This window comes from Pristis pectinata, chromosome 26, assembly GCF_009764475.1.
Source record: "Pristis pectinata isolate sPriPec2 chromosome 26, sPriPec2.1.pri, whole genome shotgun sequence".
NCBI classification, from domain to species: Eukaryota; Metazoa; Chordata; class Chondrichthyes; order Rhinopristiformes; family Pristidae; genus Pristis; species Pristis pectinata.
The window spans coordinates 19,427,789-19,446,053 of record NC_067430.1 but is presented as its reverse complement, the minus strand read 5'-3'; the positions used below and the strand labels follow the sequence as shown (position 1 = coordinate 19,446,053).

Genomic DNA, 18,265 nt, shown 5'->3' with positions numbered 1-18,265 from the left:
GTACCAACACCATACAAACTTTGAGAAAGCTCTCAAACAAGTTCAAAACAAATACAAGCACATCTAACAGAATTTTATATCTTTATTTCATGTATAAATCACTAGCCAAATACTGGACCATACAGTGAACAGATCAACTGGCTCAAGTATCTAATGCCTGTCTTCCTACCCCAGCAAAGACATGGAGCCATTTTGGGAGGTATTTTTCAAAATAACATCTACAAAACTCTGTTAAACTCTATAAAACTCTGGTTAGACCATACTTGGAGTATTGTGTTCAGTTATGGTCACCTCATTATAGAAAGGATGTGGAAGCTTCAGGAGAGAGTGCAGAGGAGATTTACCAGCATACTTCCTGGATTGGAGAGCACATCTGAAGAGGATAGGTTGAGCGAGCTAGGGCTTTTCTCTTTGGAGCAAAGGAGGATGAGAGGAGACTTGGTAGAGGTGTACAAAATGATAAGAGGCATAGATCAAGCGGATAATCACAGACTTTTTCCCAGGGCGAAAATGGCTAACATGAGGGGATAATAATTTTAAGGTGAGTGGAGGAAGGTATGGGGGGGGGGGGGGGGGGGGGGGGGAGGTGTGTGGAATGTCAGAGGCAAGTTTTTTATTTACACAGAGAGTGGTGGGTGCGTGGAGCGCACTGTTGGCAGAGGTGGTGGAGGCAGATACATTAGGGACATTTAAGGGACTCTTAGATAGGCACATGAATGATAGAAAAATGGAGGGCTATGTGGGAGGGAAGGGTTAGATAGATCTTAGAGTAGGATAAATATCGTGGGCTGAAGGGCCTGTACTGTGCTGTATTATTCTGTGTTCTATGTTCTATATCTGCTTATGACACCTTGATTAAAGGGACATTACACCTTGATTAAAGGGACATTAGTTAGATGTGGGCCCTTAGATCTGCATGCAGAGGACATTATGCATAACCCAAGATGCATTTTTGTGCCCACACACAAGCAAACACACACACACACACACACACACACACACCTGAACTGTCATCAAAGCAGAAATGCTGGACCATTTTTTTTTTGCTAAAGTTAACAGCCAATTCAAACTCCCATTTCATCATACAACGTAGTTGACAACAAAGATCAAACTAGAATTTTGTCTTTATGTATTTGATATTCTTCAAGCAGCATATTATTAGACAATATTAATTTCACTCCAGGGACACTTGATAATGGTTCCTCTGGTACCACCACCGGTTGGAACAGTATCATACAATCTATGTTTAAATCCACAATGGCAATAATCTACAACTACTAAGCACTTTGAAAGCTAATGCAGCCACCATTTCTCCCGAAGGACTAAACTGTATGTGAATGAAAACAAAATATTTTCAAGCCACAATGATATGCAATATGTTTATGTTCCCAAAAAATGAGATACAACCTTGCATTGATTGTTTAAGATATTTCAAAACAATACTTATTAGCCATCAGACTTACGTAGTTTTTAATTTTCAGGAATATGCCATTCGTTGGAAGTGCTTTTAATATGAATGCATTTGCAAGCACTAACTTTCCCCTCATCAGCAGACCTGAGGTGAAGTTATTAAACGCTGGGCCAATAAGCCTACAATGTCAATGCTCTAACCAATGATAATGACAACATGAATTTCTCCAACTGTCTCTGTAGCTTGCAGAAATTCATATCATGTGTTAAATAGCTTAAAATGGACCTTTCAAATTAAATCCTTCTTTGAAAGGCCATACCAGTTGAATGCACTGTTCAACTGGGTTTAGTGAATGATAGAGCATTATCTGTCCATCCTCTTTACCACTACCAATACAGTTACCTCTAATTATGCCCTGTTCAATGCCTCTTCTTTACTGTTCAACTTCTTGGGACTGCTCTTACTCAGTCCCCCTGATCTACCTGATTGGTGCCAGTATACTTTCACATTAGATTCTCTTTGCATTTTGATCATCACTTCATGGATTCACTTTGGCCCATGCCATATATTGCTATTATCTGCAGACAAGAAATTTTCTACCCTCCAAGAAAGGTATCTAAAACTCTGCTGCCCTTGTTCTGACTTGCATCATCTTGCTCGGCTATCAATGTGCTCATTGACTTGCACTGGTTCCCAATTAAATGACACAACAATTTTGAAATACCCTTTCAAATCCCTGCAAGGGCTTCTATATCTCCATAATTTCCTCCAGCCCAAATCTCCAAGATACTCACACTCCTACTTCTAGCCCCTTGATCATCTCAGAATTTAAAAGTTCCATGATTATTGGTTGTGTCTCTAACTACCAAGCACCTAAACTCTGAGTTATCCTTCCTAAACACCCTTTTACTCTTACTCTCACTCTCCTCCTCTATGACTTTCAAATTATAAAACTTTGGCTAAACTTTTGGTCAAATTTCCTATGTTGCAGTATTTTTTTTTAAATATCATAACATTCCTGTTAAAGCATCTTGGGACAATTCCAATCAAAGGCATTTATAAAAACAATTCATTGTGCAATGATGACAACTAATTCTCCTTCTCCATTGCCATTTTATCGAAGTCCTAATCCACTCCAACATGTCACCAAAGCCAACATTTTTGGACTCCCAATACCTTTTCCAGACTATTAATACTAACTAAATTTCTTTCTCCAGCCTCTAGCTCAAGCTGAACCAAAATATGGAACTCAACTCAGTTAGCTGAGTTTCCAAACATGTATTCCTGTCACAAAGACCCCATACAGCATTTCCACCTCCAGAACAACACCCCCCACCTTCCCTCAGTCCATTTGCCACTGAAACATTTATTCATGTCTTTCTCTGCTCCACCACCTGGCCATCCTCCTCCACCCATTCTAAACTTCAACTCAAAGACAAAGTCATGTTTATTGTGCACAGTATGCACAGGTGCAATGAAAAACTTACTTGCAGCAGCATCACAGGCACATAGCATCATAAGCAGCATTCACAAGAAAAACATAAACTATGCACATTTTGTTTTTAAACAAGAAACACAAGTAGAACAAAATAAAAATGAAGTTCATTTTGTTTGGACCCGATTGAGTAGCAACTTCCTCTCACTCCACCATTGTTTTTTTTATTCACTTACAGCACTTAAGAAGTATCTAGATGAGCACCTGAATCACCTAGGCATAGAAGACTATGGGCCAAGTGCTGGGAGATGGAATTAATATGGATGGGTCCCTGCTGGTCGGCATGGATATGGTGAGCCAAATGGCCTGCTTCCATGCTGTATAACAGTATGTTTTTGGTGCCTATATATATTTCCACCTCTAACTACTATTTGGAGCAAATCACTTTCTTGTACTCCCATCCATGCAGTGAATGTACCCCAACAGAACTATTGAACAGAGAGCTCCAGTATTTTGATTTAGCATTGATCAAGGAATTGCAATCCATTTCCACATCAGAATTGTTTACAAGCTGGAAGGAAACTTTAAAGTGGTGCCTCTCCCATATACTTGTTGCCTTTAATCTTCCATGCAGCACAAGTCAAGTTTTGGAGAAGCTGAAGCAGCCACCCTGGGAAATTGTTGCAGTACATTCTGTAAACTGTACTCACTGAGCTACAGTGTACCAGTGATTGAAGGCGTCAATTGAATGGGGTCCAAACTGCTTTTTTTCCTGGATAAGCGTTACTGGAGCCACACTCATCCAAACAAATGGAGAACATTCCATCACATTCCTAGAATACATTGGGAAGTCAGATGGTGTGTCACTTGCTGCAGGATATCCAACCTTGGAACTGTTCTTGTAGCCAGCAGATATACGGTTCAGTCGAGTTTTTGGTCAACAGTAAAGCCAGGATGCTTACATTAATGGCATTTCTTCTGAATATCAAGGGGAGATAATTAGAATCTCTTGCTGGAGATAGTCATTGTCTGGCACTCATGCAATGTGAAAGTTCCTTCACATTAATCAAACCATGCCTGAATGTGATTAAGATCATGCTGCATATAAGCTTGGGCTACTTCATTATCCAAGCAGCACGAATGTAATCAGTAAACTTCCCCACTTTTGACCTTGTGTTGGGAGAAAGGTCATTGATGAAACTATCTGACCAATCAAGAACCCATTTCTTTCTGCTAGGAATTACTCCAGCACATGAAGAGTTTCTCTTGATTTTCATTGTCTTCAATTTCTCCAAGCTTCCATGATGTCACATTGGGTCAAACATTGCCTTTCTGTCAAGCGCAGTGACTCACTTCACCAAAGCAAGGTGCAAAGCAATAGCTTTCTTTGCAGCTATATTGAATTAATCCTGACTGATCATTAGTAAACAAGTTACTGTTGAACAACTATCACTTGACTCCACTCTCAACAATGCCTTGGACAATAATTAGCCACAACGTACTTATCTTGATTTTTATGGACCATCTGCAAAACCTTCCTGAAAACCCAATTTACTCCACTGCTCTCTTCTCCATTACACCCAACTTAAAATCCAAACACTTAGGTATTCCTCCAAATATCTCCTCCTTTGATTTGGCATATACACAAAAAGTGCTGGAGGAACTCAGCAGGTCAGTCAGCATCCACGGAGAGAAATAAACAGTCGATGTTTCAGGCTGAGACCCTTTATCAGGACTGGAAAGGAAGAAGGCAGAAGCCAGAATAAGAAGGTGGGGGGAGGAGGAGGAGCACATGCAGGTAGGGGATAGGTGAGTCCAGGTGATAGACGTAAGATAGGTGGGTGGGGGCGGGGGAGAAGGTGTAATAAGCTGAGAGGTGATAGGTAGAAGAGGCAAAGGGCTGAAGGAGGAATCCGGTAGGAGAGGGCAGTGGACCATGGAATAAAGGATTGGGGAGGGGAGGGAAGGAGAGGAGATGGGCAGGTCATCAAGGTGAGGGAAGGGAGCCACAGGAGTAAGGGAAGACAAAGGAGTGAGGGGGAAAAGAAAAAGAAGGGGTGGAATTACTGGAAGTTAGAGAAATTGATATTGAGGCCATCAGGTTGGAGACTCCCAAGGCGAAATATGAGGTGCTCCTCCTCCGACCTGCGTCTGGCCTCAACGTGACAGTTGAGGCGGCCATGGATAGATATGTCAGTATGGAAATGGGATTGGAATGGAAGTGAGTGGCCACCAGGAGGCCCTGGCTGTTGTGGCAGACGGAGTGAAGGTGCTAGATGAAGCAGTTACCCAATATGCGTCGGTTCTCACTGATGTACAGGAGCCGCATTGGGAGCACTGGATGCAATAAGTGACACCTTTGGACTCACAGGTGAAGCAGTGCTTCACCTGTAAGGATTGTCTGGGACCCTGAAAAGGACAGGTGTAGCACTTGGTGTGGTTGCAGGCATAAGTGCCAAGGGGGTTATCGGTGGGGAGGGACGAGTGGACAAGGGAGTTGTGGAGAGAGCAGTCCCTTCAGAAAGCAGAGAGAGGGGGTGAGGGAAAGATGTGCCTGGTGGTAGGATCCCGTTGGAGGTGGCGGAAGTTGTGGAGAATATGTTGGATGCAGAGGCTCATGGGGTGATAGGCAAGGACAAGGGGAACCCTATCCCTGTTATGTCGGTAGGGGGAGGGGGTCAGGGCAGACGTGCAGGAAGTGGAGGAGACACAGGCAAGGACAGCATTGATGGTGATGGAAGGGAAACCCCGATCACTGAAACAGGAGGACATCTTGGATGTCCTGGAATGGAAAGCCTCATCAAGGGAACAGATGCAGTGGAGGCAGAGAAACTGGGAGAAGAGGATGGCATCCTTACAAGTGACAGGGTGGGAAGAGGTGTAGGCAAGGTAACTGTGGGAGTCAGTGGGTTTGTGGAAGACATCTGTGGTTAATCTGTCTCCAGAGATGGAGACAGAGAGATCCAGAAAGGGGAGCGAGGTGTCGGAGATGGACCAAGTGAATCTGAGGGCAGGGTAGAAGTTGGAGGCAAAGTTGATGACATTGACGAGCTCAGCACGGGTGCAGGAAGCAGCCCCAATGCAGTCGTCAATGTAGCAGAGAAAGAGTTGGGGGCGTTACCAGTGTAGGCTTGGAACATGGACTGTTCCACGTAGCTGAAAAAGAAACAGGTTTAGCTGGGCCCATGTGAGTGTCCATGGCTACACCTTTAGTTTGAAGAACGTAGGAGGAGCCAAAAGAAAACTTGTTAAGGGTGAGTACCAATTCTGCCAGATGGAGAAGGGTGGTGGTGGAGGGGAACTGTTTGGGTCTGTTATCGAGAAAGAAATGGAGAGCCTTAAGGCCTTCCTGATGGGGGATAGAAGTGTACAAAGACTCGATATCCATGGTGAAAATGAGGCAGCATCATTTTTTTCCTACTCTGGAGCATATTAAGCTGCTTAAGGTACAATATGCATGCATGCTTTTGCTTCACATCTCTCAGTGGAATTCTCAGGCAACTCTAAGTATGCATCATGTAATCAGGAATATTCATCCAAATTGGTCAAGATTACAGAACAACTCACTTTTGAGCACAAGGGGAAAGAGATCAGACATGTAATGAGTAAAGCTGCATTGTCATGACCATAAATTTTGTATTTTAGAAAATACCAGCAAGGTTATACCACCCATGGTTAACTGACAAAATTACACACAAGTGGGGACTTAATCTTGCATTCCATATACTTAATTGCACAGGTATAGTTCTATCACAGGATTGCGTTCTGCAGAAAACCCAAGCTCACATCCTTTGGACCTTATCAGCCAAATCCAAATTCTTGTAAATTCTTATTTTTTTTGCTAATTCTCTCTCTCCAATGAGTCATCCAAGGTTTCTCTTCACCTAAACTGTCACCATGATATTTGATCATTGAGGAATTCACATTTCAAATTAATTGTCTGCCTCCCACATATCTACATTTATGCATTTTCCTAAAGGAGCCAGGTTTTCTATCAGTAAACTCAGACCAGGTTGGAAATGGAAACTTGGAACTTCATTCCTTCTAAAACTCAGACAAGTGTATTTTGATATACTTAATTGAAAAAGGTAGAGGGTATTCTGTGGGTTCGAATCAAGAGAATGGAGCTGGCGTGCCACTCTTCCATAGCACTGCACAACCAGTTGCAATAAGAAAAGCTTCTTCCAGAAGATGTAAAAATACAATTAATAGTTGACAATAATAACTAACTGTTGTAACATAAAGCATGAACTTCAATGATTTAAACAAAACTTTTTTTTAAACTGAAAATTTTACAAATATATAAAACTGTTGGGAACTAGGAAGGCTAAATGAATACTCAAGGATTTAGTCCACTTGAGTGTATTGTAGCCTTTAGTATACTGCTACTACACTAAGTGTATTCAATATTATAACTTATAATATTGCACTTGGGTGATCTGCAGTTCAAAAACAACAGAGCTTTCATGAATTTAGCTCGCCAACCCTTTGATGAGAAAGGTGAGCATAAGCACTGCTACAAGATGCTAAACTGCATAATTCAGATACCAGTCCCAAATGGAAAAATGGCAAAAATCAATGGTATTAACCAGACTCAAATTCTGTACCACCACCAAGAACCCTAAACAAATCAAGTTTTAACACTTGATCAGAGAAAAATATTCTCATCACCAATGTTAAAAAGAATTGTGGAAAATTGATATAAAGTTTTCCTTCTTTTCAAACAGTGAATGAACCAATTATGAAGTGCAGATCAGTAACAACATCATCTCCTCGCTGACAATCAACACAGGTGCATCTCAAGGATGACTGCTTAGCCCACTGCTCTACTCTCTCTTCACTCATGACTGTGTGGCCAAGCACAGCTCAAATGCCATCTATAAATTCGCCAATGACACTACTGTTGTTGGTAGAATCTCAGATGGTGACAAGGAGGCATACAGGAATGAGATACATCTGGTTGAGTGGTGTTGCAACAACAACCTCGCACTCAACATCAGCAAGACCAAGGAATTGATTGTGGATTTCAGGAAGGGGAAGTTGGGAGAACACACACCAGTCCTCATTGAGGGGTCAGTGGTGGAAAGGGCGAGCAACTTCAAGTTCCTGGGCATCAACATCTCAGAGGATCTATCCTGGGCCTATCACACTGATGCAATCACGAAGAAGGTATGCCAGTGGCTCTACTTCATTAGGAGTTTGAGGAGATATGGTATGTCACCAAAGACTCTTGCAAATTTCTGTACATGTACGGTGGAGAGCATTCTTACTGGTTGCATCAGAGCCTAGTACAGAGGCTCCAACTCCAATGCACAGGATCACAAGAGACTGCAGAGGGTTGTGGACTTAGCCAGCTCCATCATGAGCACAACTCTCCCCACCATTGAGGACATCTTCAAGAAACGGTGCCTCAAGGCGGTGGCACCCATCACAAAGGACCCTCGGCATCTGGGACATACCCTCTCCTCGTTACTACCATCAGTGAGGAGGTACAGGAGCCTGATAACCCACACTCAGTGATTTAGGAACAGCTACCTCCCCTTGGCCTTCAGATTTCTGATGGTCCATAAACCCATGAAAACTACCTAGTTATTCCTTTTTTTTGTGCTATTTATTTTGTAATCTTTGCACTGCGCTGCTGCTCATTAAAGGAAGGATGTGGATGCTTTAGAGAGGGTGCAGAGGAGATTTACCAGGATGCTGCCTGGATTGGAGAGCATGTCTTATGAGGATAGGTTGAATGAGCTAGGGACTTTCTCTCTGGACTGGAGGAGGATGAGAGGTGACTTGATAGAGGTGTACAAGATGATAAGAGGCATAAATCGAGTGGACAGTCAGAGACTTTTTCCCAGGGTGAAAATGGCTCACACGAGGGGGCATAATTTTAAGGTGATTGGATGAAGGTATGGAGGGATGTCAGAGGCAAGGGTTTTTTTTTGTTATACAGAGAGTGATGGGTGTGTGGAACGCACTGCCGGCAGAGGTGGTGGAGGCAGATACATAAGGAACATTTAAGAGACTCTTAGGTAGCCACATAAATGATAGAAAAATAGAGGGCTATATGGGAGGGAAGGGTTTGATAGATCTCAGAGCAGGATAAAATGTCAGTACAACTTCATGCGCCGAAGGGCCTGTACTGTGCTGTAATTTTCTATGTTCTAAAACAACAAATTTCACAACATACAAGTCAGTGATAATAAACCTAATTTGGAATTCATAAATTTCTAACCCAGAAAAATGATACACTAAACATCCAGATAGGTTAATAGAATTTCCTATAATGGTAGAATAAGCACGTTAAAGTCGCATCTATTATAACTGCAATTTCCTGTCACTAAATATCACCGGCACTTCCAACTGCTGTTGCTGGACATTCAATGCAAAGCCAACTATTCATTGCTGGCACAGAAGAAAATCATGAGAAATAGGAGTGCCCATTCAATTCCTCATGGCTAGTTGGCCATTCAATAAGACATTGGCTATCTTTTACCTGCACACCACTTTCCTGCACAGACCCCAAATCCCTCACTCCCCTAATATCCAAAAATCCATCAATATCTGTCTTGAATATACTCAGCAACTCAGTATCCTCTGTCCTCTGCAGCAGAGAATCCCAAAGATTCACTACTTTCTGAGTGAAGAAATATCTCACCTCTGTCCTGGTTGCCAACCCTTATTTTAAAACTATGACCCCTGGTTCTAGACACCCCTGCTAAGAGAAGCATCAACTTAATCACCCCTGTAAGAATTTTGTATGATTTGATGAGATTACCTTTAATCCTTCTGAACTCAAAATGGTATAGGTTCAGTCACCTTAAATCTCTCTTCTTTTGGGTAATCCCATCCCCATCCCAGTGATTAGTCCAGTGAACCTTCATTGTACTTCCTCTATTGTATGTAAATCTTTCTTTGGATAGGGAAACCAGACCAGTACATGATATGTCATTTTTTTCACCCTTTATATATTTAGACTGTCATCTTTACAATACTCTTCTATTCAAATTATCTTACATTAAAGGCTAACAGATCATTAGACTTCCTTAGCACTCAATATACCAGCGATACATATACAAGGAAAGTCATTAACATCTTTCAATCTCCTCCCATTTAAAACAGTTCACTTTTCTATTTCTTTCATCAAACTGAATGTCCTCACATATTTCCCCATTATATATTTGATCCAGCATGTCCTCACCCATTTACTTACCCTGCTACAACCTTCACGCTCCCCACCACTACACATCCTCTGAAATTAACACCAAACTCAGCTTTATGTCAATAGCAAACTTGGACATGTCACATGGTTTACTCATCCAAATCACTGATTATAAATTATGAACAGCTAGGACACCAGCACAGATGCCTTTAATACTTGTTCCAGCCTCCCAAACTGAAAAAGGACATTTGTTCCTGCTCTGTTTTTTCATTAACCAATCATCAAATGGCAGTAAATTACAGGTCCTCCCCAGGTAACAAAAGGATTCCATTCCTATGAACCGTTCGCAACCCAAACAGTTCACAAGTCAGAAATGCAGCCGCGAATCAAGCTCCCAGATGGCAGAAGATGCCTGAAGCCCTGCAGCAGCCAGCAAATCGATCTCATTCGTATGTATAGCCCATACTCAAGTTGGGCATACACAAGGTGGGGAGGGGAAGGAGGGTGAACATGTGCCAGTCTACATTGGGGGATCAGCGGTGGAGAGAGTCAGTAGCTTTAAATTCCTGGGCGTTAACATATCAGATGACCTGCCCTGGGCCCAGAACAAGGAAGGTGCGCCAGCATCTTCACTTTCTTAAGCAGGTTCGGCTTGTCACTAACCACTCTAGCAAACTTCTACAGATGTACTATTGAAAGTATCCTGACTGGTTGCATCATGGTCTGGTACAGCAATTCAAATGCACAGGAATGCAAGAAGCTGCAGAGAGTGGTGGTCTCAGCCCCATACATCATGGACATCTCTCTCCCCACCATCAGCAGTATCTATAGGAGCTGCTGCCTCAAGGGAACATCTAATGATCCCCATCATCCTTCCAAATTGTAGAAACTATTTCAGAATCAAGGGAATTTTGAAAGATGACAACAAATGTGTCTGCCATCTGCATCTCTTTCAAAACCTTATAATTTCAGTTTTCTACAATACTAATGCAAATTGCTTTCATCTCATCACTCTAAACTTGTTGATCTCCACTATTTCCAGGAGATTTTAGTTAACTTCCTAATTTCTCATTATAATTTTGCATGTCTCAGTCTGTAAGGGAACCACTTTATCTTTTCCCCATCTTTTTCTTTTAATGCATCTGTATAAAAGAAGCTTTTACAGTCTGCTTTTATATTGCTTTCTAGATTAATTTCTTATTCTATTTCCCCTTTCCTTATTAATGTTCTGGTATTCCTTTATCTGAATTCCAAAGTTTTCCCAGTTATCAGGCTTACTGCTCTTTTTAAGCAACATTTTATGTCTTCCTTCGATGTAATACCATCTATAACTTCTCATTAGCCGTAACTGAACCATATGTCCTGTTTTTACGTCTTAAAAAGCAATATTAAAAAGGGACTATGCAACAATATTTAATTGTTAGAAATTGCTCATTTGCAATCATACTTTTTCCATGTAATTTCCCAACTTATCGTAGCCAAGTCCCATCTTGTACTTTGGTAGTTTACTTTTCTTAGATTTAAGACCCAGGTTTCAGATTGAACTAAATCACCTTCAATTGAAACACTGTCATATCATGATCACTCTTCCCCAAAGGCCCCTTACCTTCCAGATTATTAATTAATCCTTTTGCATTGCAGAATACTATATCTAAAACGGTCAATTTCCTCACCAATTACTCAACATGTCGATCTTGAAAGCCATCTCATAAGCACTCCAAAATTTGTCTTCCACATTATTATTGCTAATGTGACTTGCCCAGTAAATATGTAAATTACAATCAGCTATGATTATTGTATCATCCTTGTAACGTGTGCCTCTAAATTCCTTACTTATACCACGCTCTACATCAGTAATGTTTGGAGGCCTATGGCAACTCCCATTAACAGTTTTTGCCCCTTTCTGTGTCTTAGCTCCACCAAGCTGATAATACTTTCTCTCTACTGCCTTATCCTATTCTTTACCTTGGTTATTTTGGAATCACATTTATGTAATAGATATTAGATCATCCCCATTTATTTGCAATGTTTTAAATGCTGCAGTCAGATAAAGAGCTTTCAATTTTATTCCTTTACTCTTTTCCCTGCACTAACTCTAAGTGGAGGTATATTCTTATGTTTGGATGGTCTTTTCCTTCCAGTCAAACTCTGGTTATCACTGCCCATTCTGCCACCCTGTATTATCACCTTGGAATTTTTCTTTGACTTTCTAAGTTTCCCCTCGACAAAATACTCCTTGCCCCTACCCACCGCCAATGCTTACTTGGGCAAGTTAGGATGCCACCAGCTTATTACCATTTTTGGTTATTGCCATATTTAGTAAAGAATTGTAAGAATACTAGCCCACAAAGGGATTATTGTTGCAGCAACCATTTCCAGAACCTCAAATTCAATTTTTAAAATAATATAGATCCAACTCCTTCCTTTTATAATCCACTATATATTTACTGGATATTCGAGTCACAGCACAGAAACAGGCCCTTCTGCCCAACTGGTCTATGTCAACCACAGCATCCTCCCTGCTAGTCCCAGTTGCCTGCCTTCGGTCCATAACCCTCCAAGCCCCTCCCCTCCATGTACCTGTCCAAATGCCTCTTAAATGTTGCAATTAGAACATAGAACATAGAACAATTACAGCACAATTCAGGCCCTTCGGCCCACAAAGCTGTGCCAAACATGTCCCTACCCTAGAAATTACTAGGCTTACCCATCGCCCTCTATTTTACTCAGCTCCGTATACCGATCTAACAGTCTCTTGAAAGACCCTATCATATCAGCCTCCACCACCGTTTCCGGCAGCCCATTCCACACACTATTGTGCCCGCCTCGACCACTTCCTCTGGCAGCTCATTTCAGGTACTCACTACCTTCTGTGTAAAGTTACTTCTCAGGTCCCTTTTAAATCTCTCCCCTCCTATCTTGTATCTGTGGCCTGTACCTTTATGACCGTCCACCTTATCCTTTTCCCTCATGATTTTATAAACTTCTGTGAGGTCACCCCTCATTCTCCTAAGCTCCAAGGAATAAAGATCCAATGTGGCCAACCTCTCCCCATAACTCAGGCCCTCTAGTCCAGGCAACATCCTCATAAATCTCTCCTGCACCCTCTCCAACTTGGCAATATCCTTCCTACAACAGGGTGACCAAAACTGTACATAATACTCCAATTGCGACCTCACCAATGACTTATATAACTGCAACATGATGTCCCTACTCCTAACCTCGATGCCCTGACTGATGAAGGCCAGCATGCTAAATGCCTTCTTCACCATCCTGCCTACTTGCGTGGCTATTTTCAGGTCTGTCTGTTCCACAACGCTTGTCAGTGCCCTGCCATTCACTGTATAAGTCCTACCCTGGCTTGACTGTCCAAAGTGCTTCACCTCACGCTTACCTAAGTTGAAATCCCTTTGCCATTCCTCATCCCATCTCCCTAACTGATCAAGATTTCTTTGCAATTCATTGTAACCTGCTTCACTATGAAAAAGACCCCCTAATTTAGTATCATCAGCAAACTTGTTAATCGTGCCATGTACATTCATATCTAAATCATTTGCATAAATAATGAATAACAGAGGTCCCAACACTGACCCCTGGGGCACTCTACTAGTTAGAGGCCTCCAGCAGGAGAATCAACTTTCGACCTCTGTTTCCTATCATCGAGCCAATTCTGAACCCACCTTGCTAGCTCCCCCTGAATTCCATACGACCGAACCTTCCAGATCAGCCTGCCGTGCGGGATCTTGTCAAAGGCCTTACTAAAGTCCATATAGACAACATCCAGTGCCCTACCTTCATCTATCCCTTTAGTTAGATCTTCAAAAACTCCAAAAGATTTGTCAGGCGTGACCTCCCACGTACAAAACCATGTTGACTATTCCTGATCAGATCTTGACTATCCAATTGATGGTAGAACTTCATCAGGATTCCATCAGAATTCCCTCCAGAAACTTCCCTCCAACTGGAAATATCAGCCATCTCCTGTGGTTCCACACGTAGGTGGCCCTGAACTTGGCATGTCGAACAGGAACATGTTGCCCCTGGACTCTTGATATGACCCTTTTAAAAGCTTCCCACTTGCTAACTGTTCCTTTGCCTTTAAATAGAGTCACCCAGTCAACCCCAGCTAGATCCTGCCTAATGCACTCGAGTTGGCCCTGCTCCAGTTCAGGACTTTAACCTGTGGACCTCTTCTATCTTTTTCCATAACTATTTAAAAACTAACAGAATTGTGTTCACTGGACCCAAAGTGCTCCCCAACTGCCACTTCAGTTACTTGGCCCACCTCGTTCCCTAAGAGGAGTTCCAGCATTTCCTCTATATATTGCGTGAGGAAACTGTTTTGGATGCACCACACAAATTCTGCCCCATCCAGGCCCCTTACCTCTGGGTGGCCCGGTCAATACCAGAAAATTGAAATCTCTTACATGTTCCTCTGTCATGCCTAAAGCATCGGTATCCCAGAACACTGAGCAGCCAGACCTGCCCTTCTCTCAGCCACTTATATACTTTTAATACTAAAGGAAAACAAAATTCTAGAAATAATCTTTAGCTTTGTCTCTTCACCTCAAAGCTGTAGAAAAAAAATAACAAATCTAGTAGTGGTGGGGAGCAGGGAACATTTATGGTATCTGTTAGAAATTTATACAATGTTGATGACTGTGATGTTCCTATTACATGACAGCCTGCAATCATTCTACCCAAGTCATGCATGAAAGATGTCTGCTTAGTTGAGATAACAAAGGTAAGCAGTATCCATAGGACAATACCTCAGCAAAGGTAATACAGAATTTTTAAAATAGCTGGAGAGCAGATGATTATAACAAGACAACTGTGGGGGATAAAATCGTAATTGACATGCAGTAACCCATGATGAAATAGTACACCAGTGAAATGGCTACCACCAACCACTACAAACAGGTTTTCTCCATTTTCCAATGCTCAAACCATTTCACTTCATTGCAAGTGGAAGATTACATTACTAGCATATTTCCAACAATTCCATTGTGCACCTTAAAATGTTAAAACATTTCCAATGCATTTCCTCAAGATTTACAGATTCGGAACATACTATAAAATAGTATTAATCTATCAGGCTAAATTAGACTGACTGGCTGCAGTACTTGTCTAATGTTTCAGTGAATTCTTTCCTTTTCCCTTTTATTTTGAGAAACTTGGGTTGGCGCAAGTCCATTGTGCAGGATATCAGCAAGGGCAAGTTGAGCTGATCAATCAAACAGTGATTAGATCTCACAAAACTTTGGTTTTAAAAGCATATAGATTGCATGATTAAGGGAATTCTTGAAGAGGTGAGTAATTCCACAGTTCTAAATTCCAAGGAAAGAATCAGTGAATGAGAGAGGGATCATAAATTGGGACATTTGCAACCTAGAATGAACAAGAAAATTAAGTTATTTTTACTAACCTGCTAAACCAACATTTCTAGTTTTGTGTGTACTTTTTTGAAAAACTGTGAACCAGTAAAGAATAATTTTCTATTTTAATCTCATTATGTCAGTAACTTGATTTCCTTTATTTTCCATTATTGCCATCACTACATGAAATAAAAGTATACTCAATGCCAGCTTCTTACAGATATTTCTACTTTGCATTTTTCCCCTGTAAACACCAGAAAGATAATTACACAATACTAAGTTATCAGAGAGTGGATAAAACTACCGAAGGCTTCCTTGTATTGACAACTTGACTGTGATGATACAATCCATTTGATTCATTAGCATTGTTGTATGACAGGAATACCGTAAGCTGCTCAAATGCCTGTAGGGGGAAAAGAAGGATACATCAAGCAAATGGGGTCACTCCAAGTGTGACACCTGGCTCTCCTATTGAAAGAAATACATATTTTTTTAATAATCAGGATCAAAACCAACCACTAAAGAACAAAACCAATCTAGTAGCCAAAGTAGCGATATCCAATGGAATTGCTATTGATTCAATTATTTCTGACGGGAGTCTAAATTTTTAGGAGAGACATTTCAAAAGGTGCAAAAGACTGCGTTTCCATAAACGATATAACACTTTGCATCATATGGGTACAAATAGAGACAGGCTCTTCTGAATACAGAGCTAGGCTTCATTTGCATCCACCTCATGTATTACTTAGAAGAGCATCATGCTTCGCATGTCAAACAGCAGCTGTGAAACAAAGGGTTAAGGCTGTCTCCTTCCCAATTTATTCATAAATTCTAGGAAAACATGAATTTTCAAAATATGTTCACAATTAATATGAATAAGACATTTTAAAAACCTTAAAAAGATGCCCCAGTATAAACCAGCACACAATATAGTGAATAATTTCTATTCTTGGATAGGTATAAGAAAAATTTCATTTCAGCCCAATCAAAATCACAGATGTTCCAAAACATTAAAAATTGATTTGCACTCAGTTTCTGCATTAACTGATGTTATTCTTTTTTTAAAATATCCCATTTACTATAAAAAGATTTCAAAGGAAATTAGGGTCCTATTTTCCTGCAAATTTCTTCCAATAACATACTGTTAAATCTACATGTAATTTAATACATTTTTGCTTCATCATTAGTTTTTTTTCTGTAACATATACGCAATATTCATATGCTATAAATCTTTTAAGTAAACCAGCATAATCATTATTTTATGTTAATGGAATAAATAATACCATACAGTAATTACAATTTACTTGGAATTACCATATCGTGCAATGCTTTCTCATTTGCACAAATTGTTGTATATACAAGAAAATTACAGACTGTTCCATCTCTATAGAACAATCAACATACAAGAGTTTATTGCATTTTCATATTTATAGTTTCAAAGCATCAGTGCCTGAAAATGTATTAGTTATACGATTACTATCTTCATTAAAATAGTAAAGGGCAGAAAATTCAACATGGACAATGTCTTTTAACATGCTGCACTCGAAGAATCACTGAGTTGCACACATTTTAAAAAACAAACTTTCCTCAAAGTAAATAAATTCTAGCAAATTGAAAACGTGATCTTTTGTTTAGAACCAGAACCTACTGCTATAATCCATGACAAAAATATTAATTAAGCAAAATAAACTTCCGACGGTGATCTTCCATTGATACCCAACTCGAAATATTAAATTTACAACTACCAATGTTTTAGTCTCCTGCAAATGTGCCTGAACTAACGTCAAAACAAAATATATATCGGAGATGACACTTTACATGCAATGTTCCACTTGTCGACAGTGATCTTTCGAGTTATTCTGGAGTACATTACTTCAAGTATTCCAGTATTTGACAGTGCGAGAGGAGTTAAATCACTTTCACACCAGATAAACAATCCGTTACCGCCCTCTTGTGGAGTTTACCGCCAGCAAATACCAAACAACCTTGTATATTTGATTTTTAAAATATTAATTTTTTTTTCTCTCTGTAGAAAGTGACAGTTTGCTGAAGACGAAAAAAAAATTCCGACATTAGCTCTATTTCTGTAAGGAAATAGTTTGCCCTTCTCCACACTCCACACATAACGGTTTTCAATATTTACGATAAACCGTTTTTGCTCCATTTGCAGCGCTTCACACCCCCTTGTTCTGTCAGATTCAGCTTTTTTCGTCGTCCAGCAGGTTGTCATCATAATTAAATATTAAATATCAATGATTTTTTACACACACTTCTATTTTTCTGCCACCCCTTCCTCCTTAGCCCCTTACCTTCCGGCTTCTTTTCGGCAGCCATTTCAGTCCCCCACTTACATCCCTGAACCCGACCGCCGGAGAAACCACCGCTCAACCAACCTTGAGCACCGGCACAGAACCCACCCCGCCCCCCCTCCTCTCGCTCCCTTCCAATGGCGGCCAGCTCATTGGGCCGACTGTTCCACCTTCCCGCCTCTTCGCTTGTCGGATCGGCGTACGATTGGTTACGATGCATGTCCATCATCGACCTGGAGCTTCCGGTTATCGGGTTAGGTTGTGACCGCCCAGAAAGGCGTATCGCGTTCCTTTGCGTGCGTGTGCCCGTGTGCGTGCGTGTGCCCGTGTGTGCGCGCGTCTGAGTGGGGGGGGGTGGAATTCTTCACGTGCACGCGTTGTCCAAAGTAAATCTCGTGAGATTTGGGGATTTTCCTCCCGCTCCCGTGTCTGAACTAGTAACAACGAATATAAACTAAAAGCAAGATGGGTTATAAATACCAGCACGGGTTGTTCTCCCTAATCAGCGCCGTAACTCCTGGAAGATCGTTTACAGCCAATATGAGACCATTTCTCCATCGTTGCATTCCCCTACCATCA

At 41.1% G+C, this 18,265-nt stretch overlaps 1 protein-coding gene across 6 annotated transcripts in view; it reads right to left on the bottom strand.

Moving 5' to 3' along the window:
• The window catches only part of camta1a (calmodulin binding transcription activator 1a), a 936,513-nt gene extending 918,742 nt beyond the window's left edge, over positions 1–17,771 (bottom strand). For all 6 annotated transcript variants that reach the window (XM_052039225.1, XM_052039226.1, XM_052039227.1 and 3 more), the window contains exon 1: positions 17,687–17,771. In XM_052039225.1, the coding sequence (XP_051895185.1) occupies positions 17,687–17,711 (25 nt within the window). In that variant the 5' untranslated portion in view covers positions 17,712–17,771. The remainder of the gene's footprint in view (positions 1–17,686) is intronic.
• Positions 17,772–18,265: the final 494 nt, after the last annotated feature.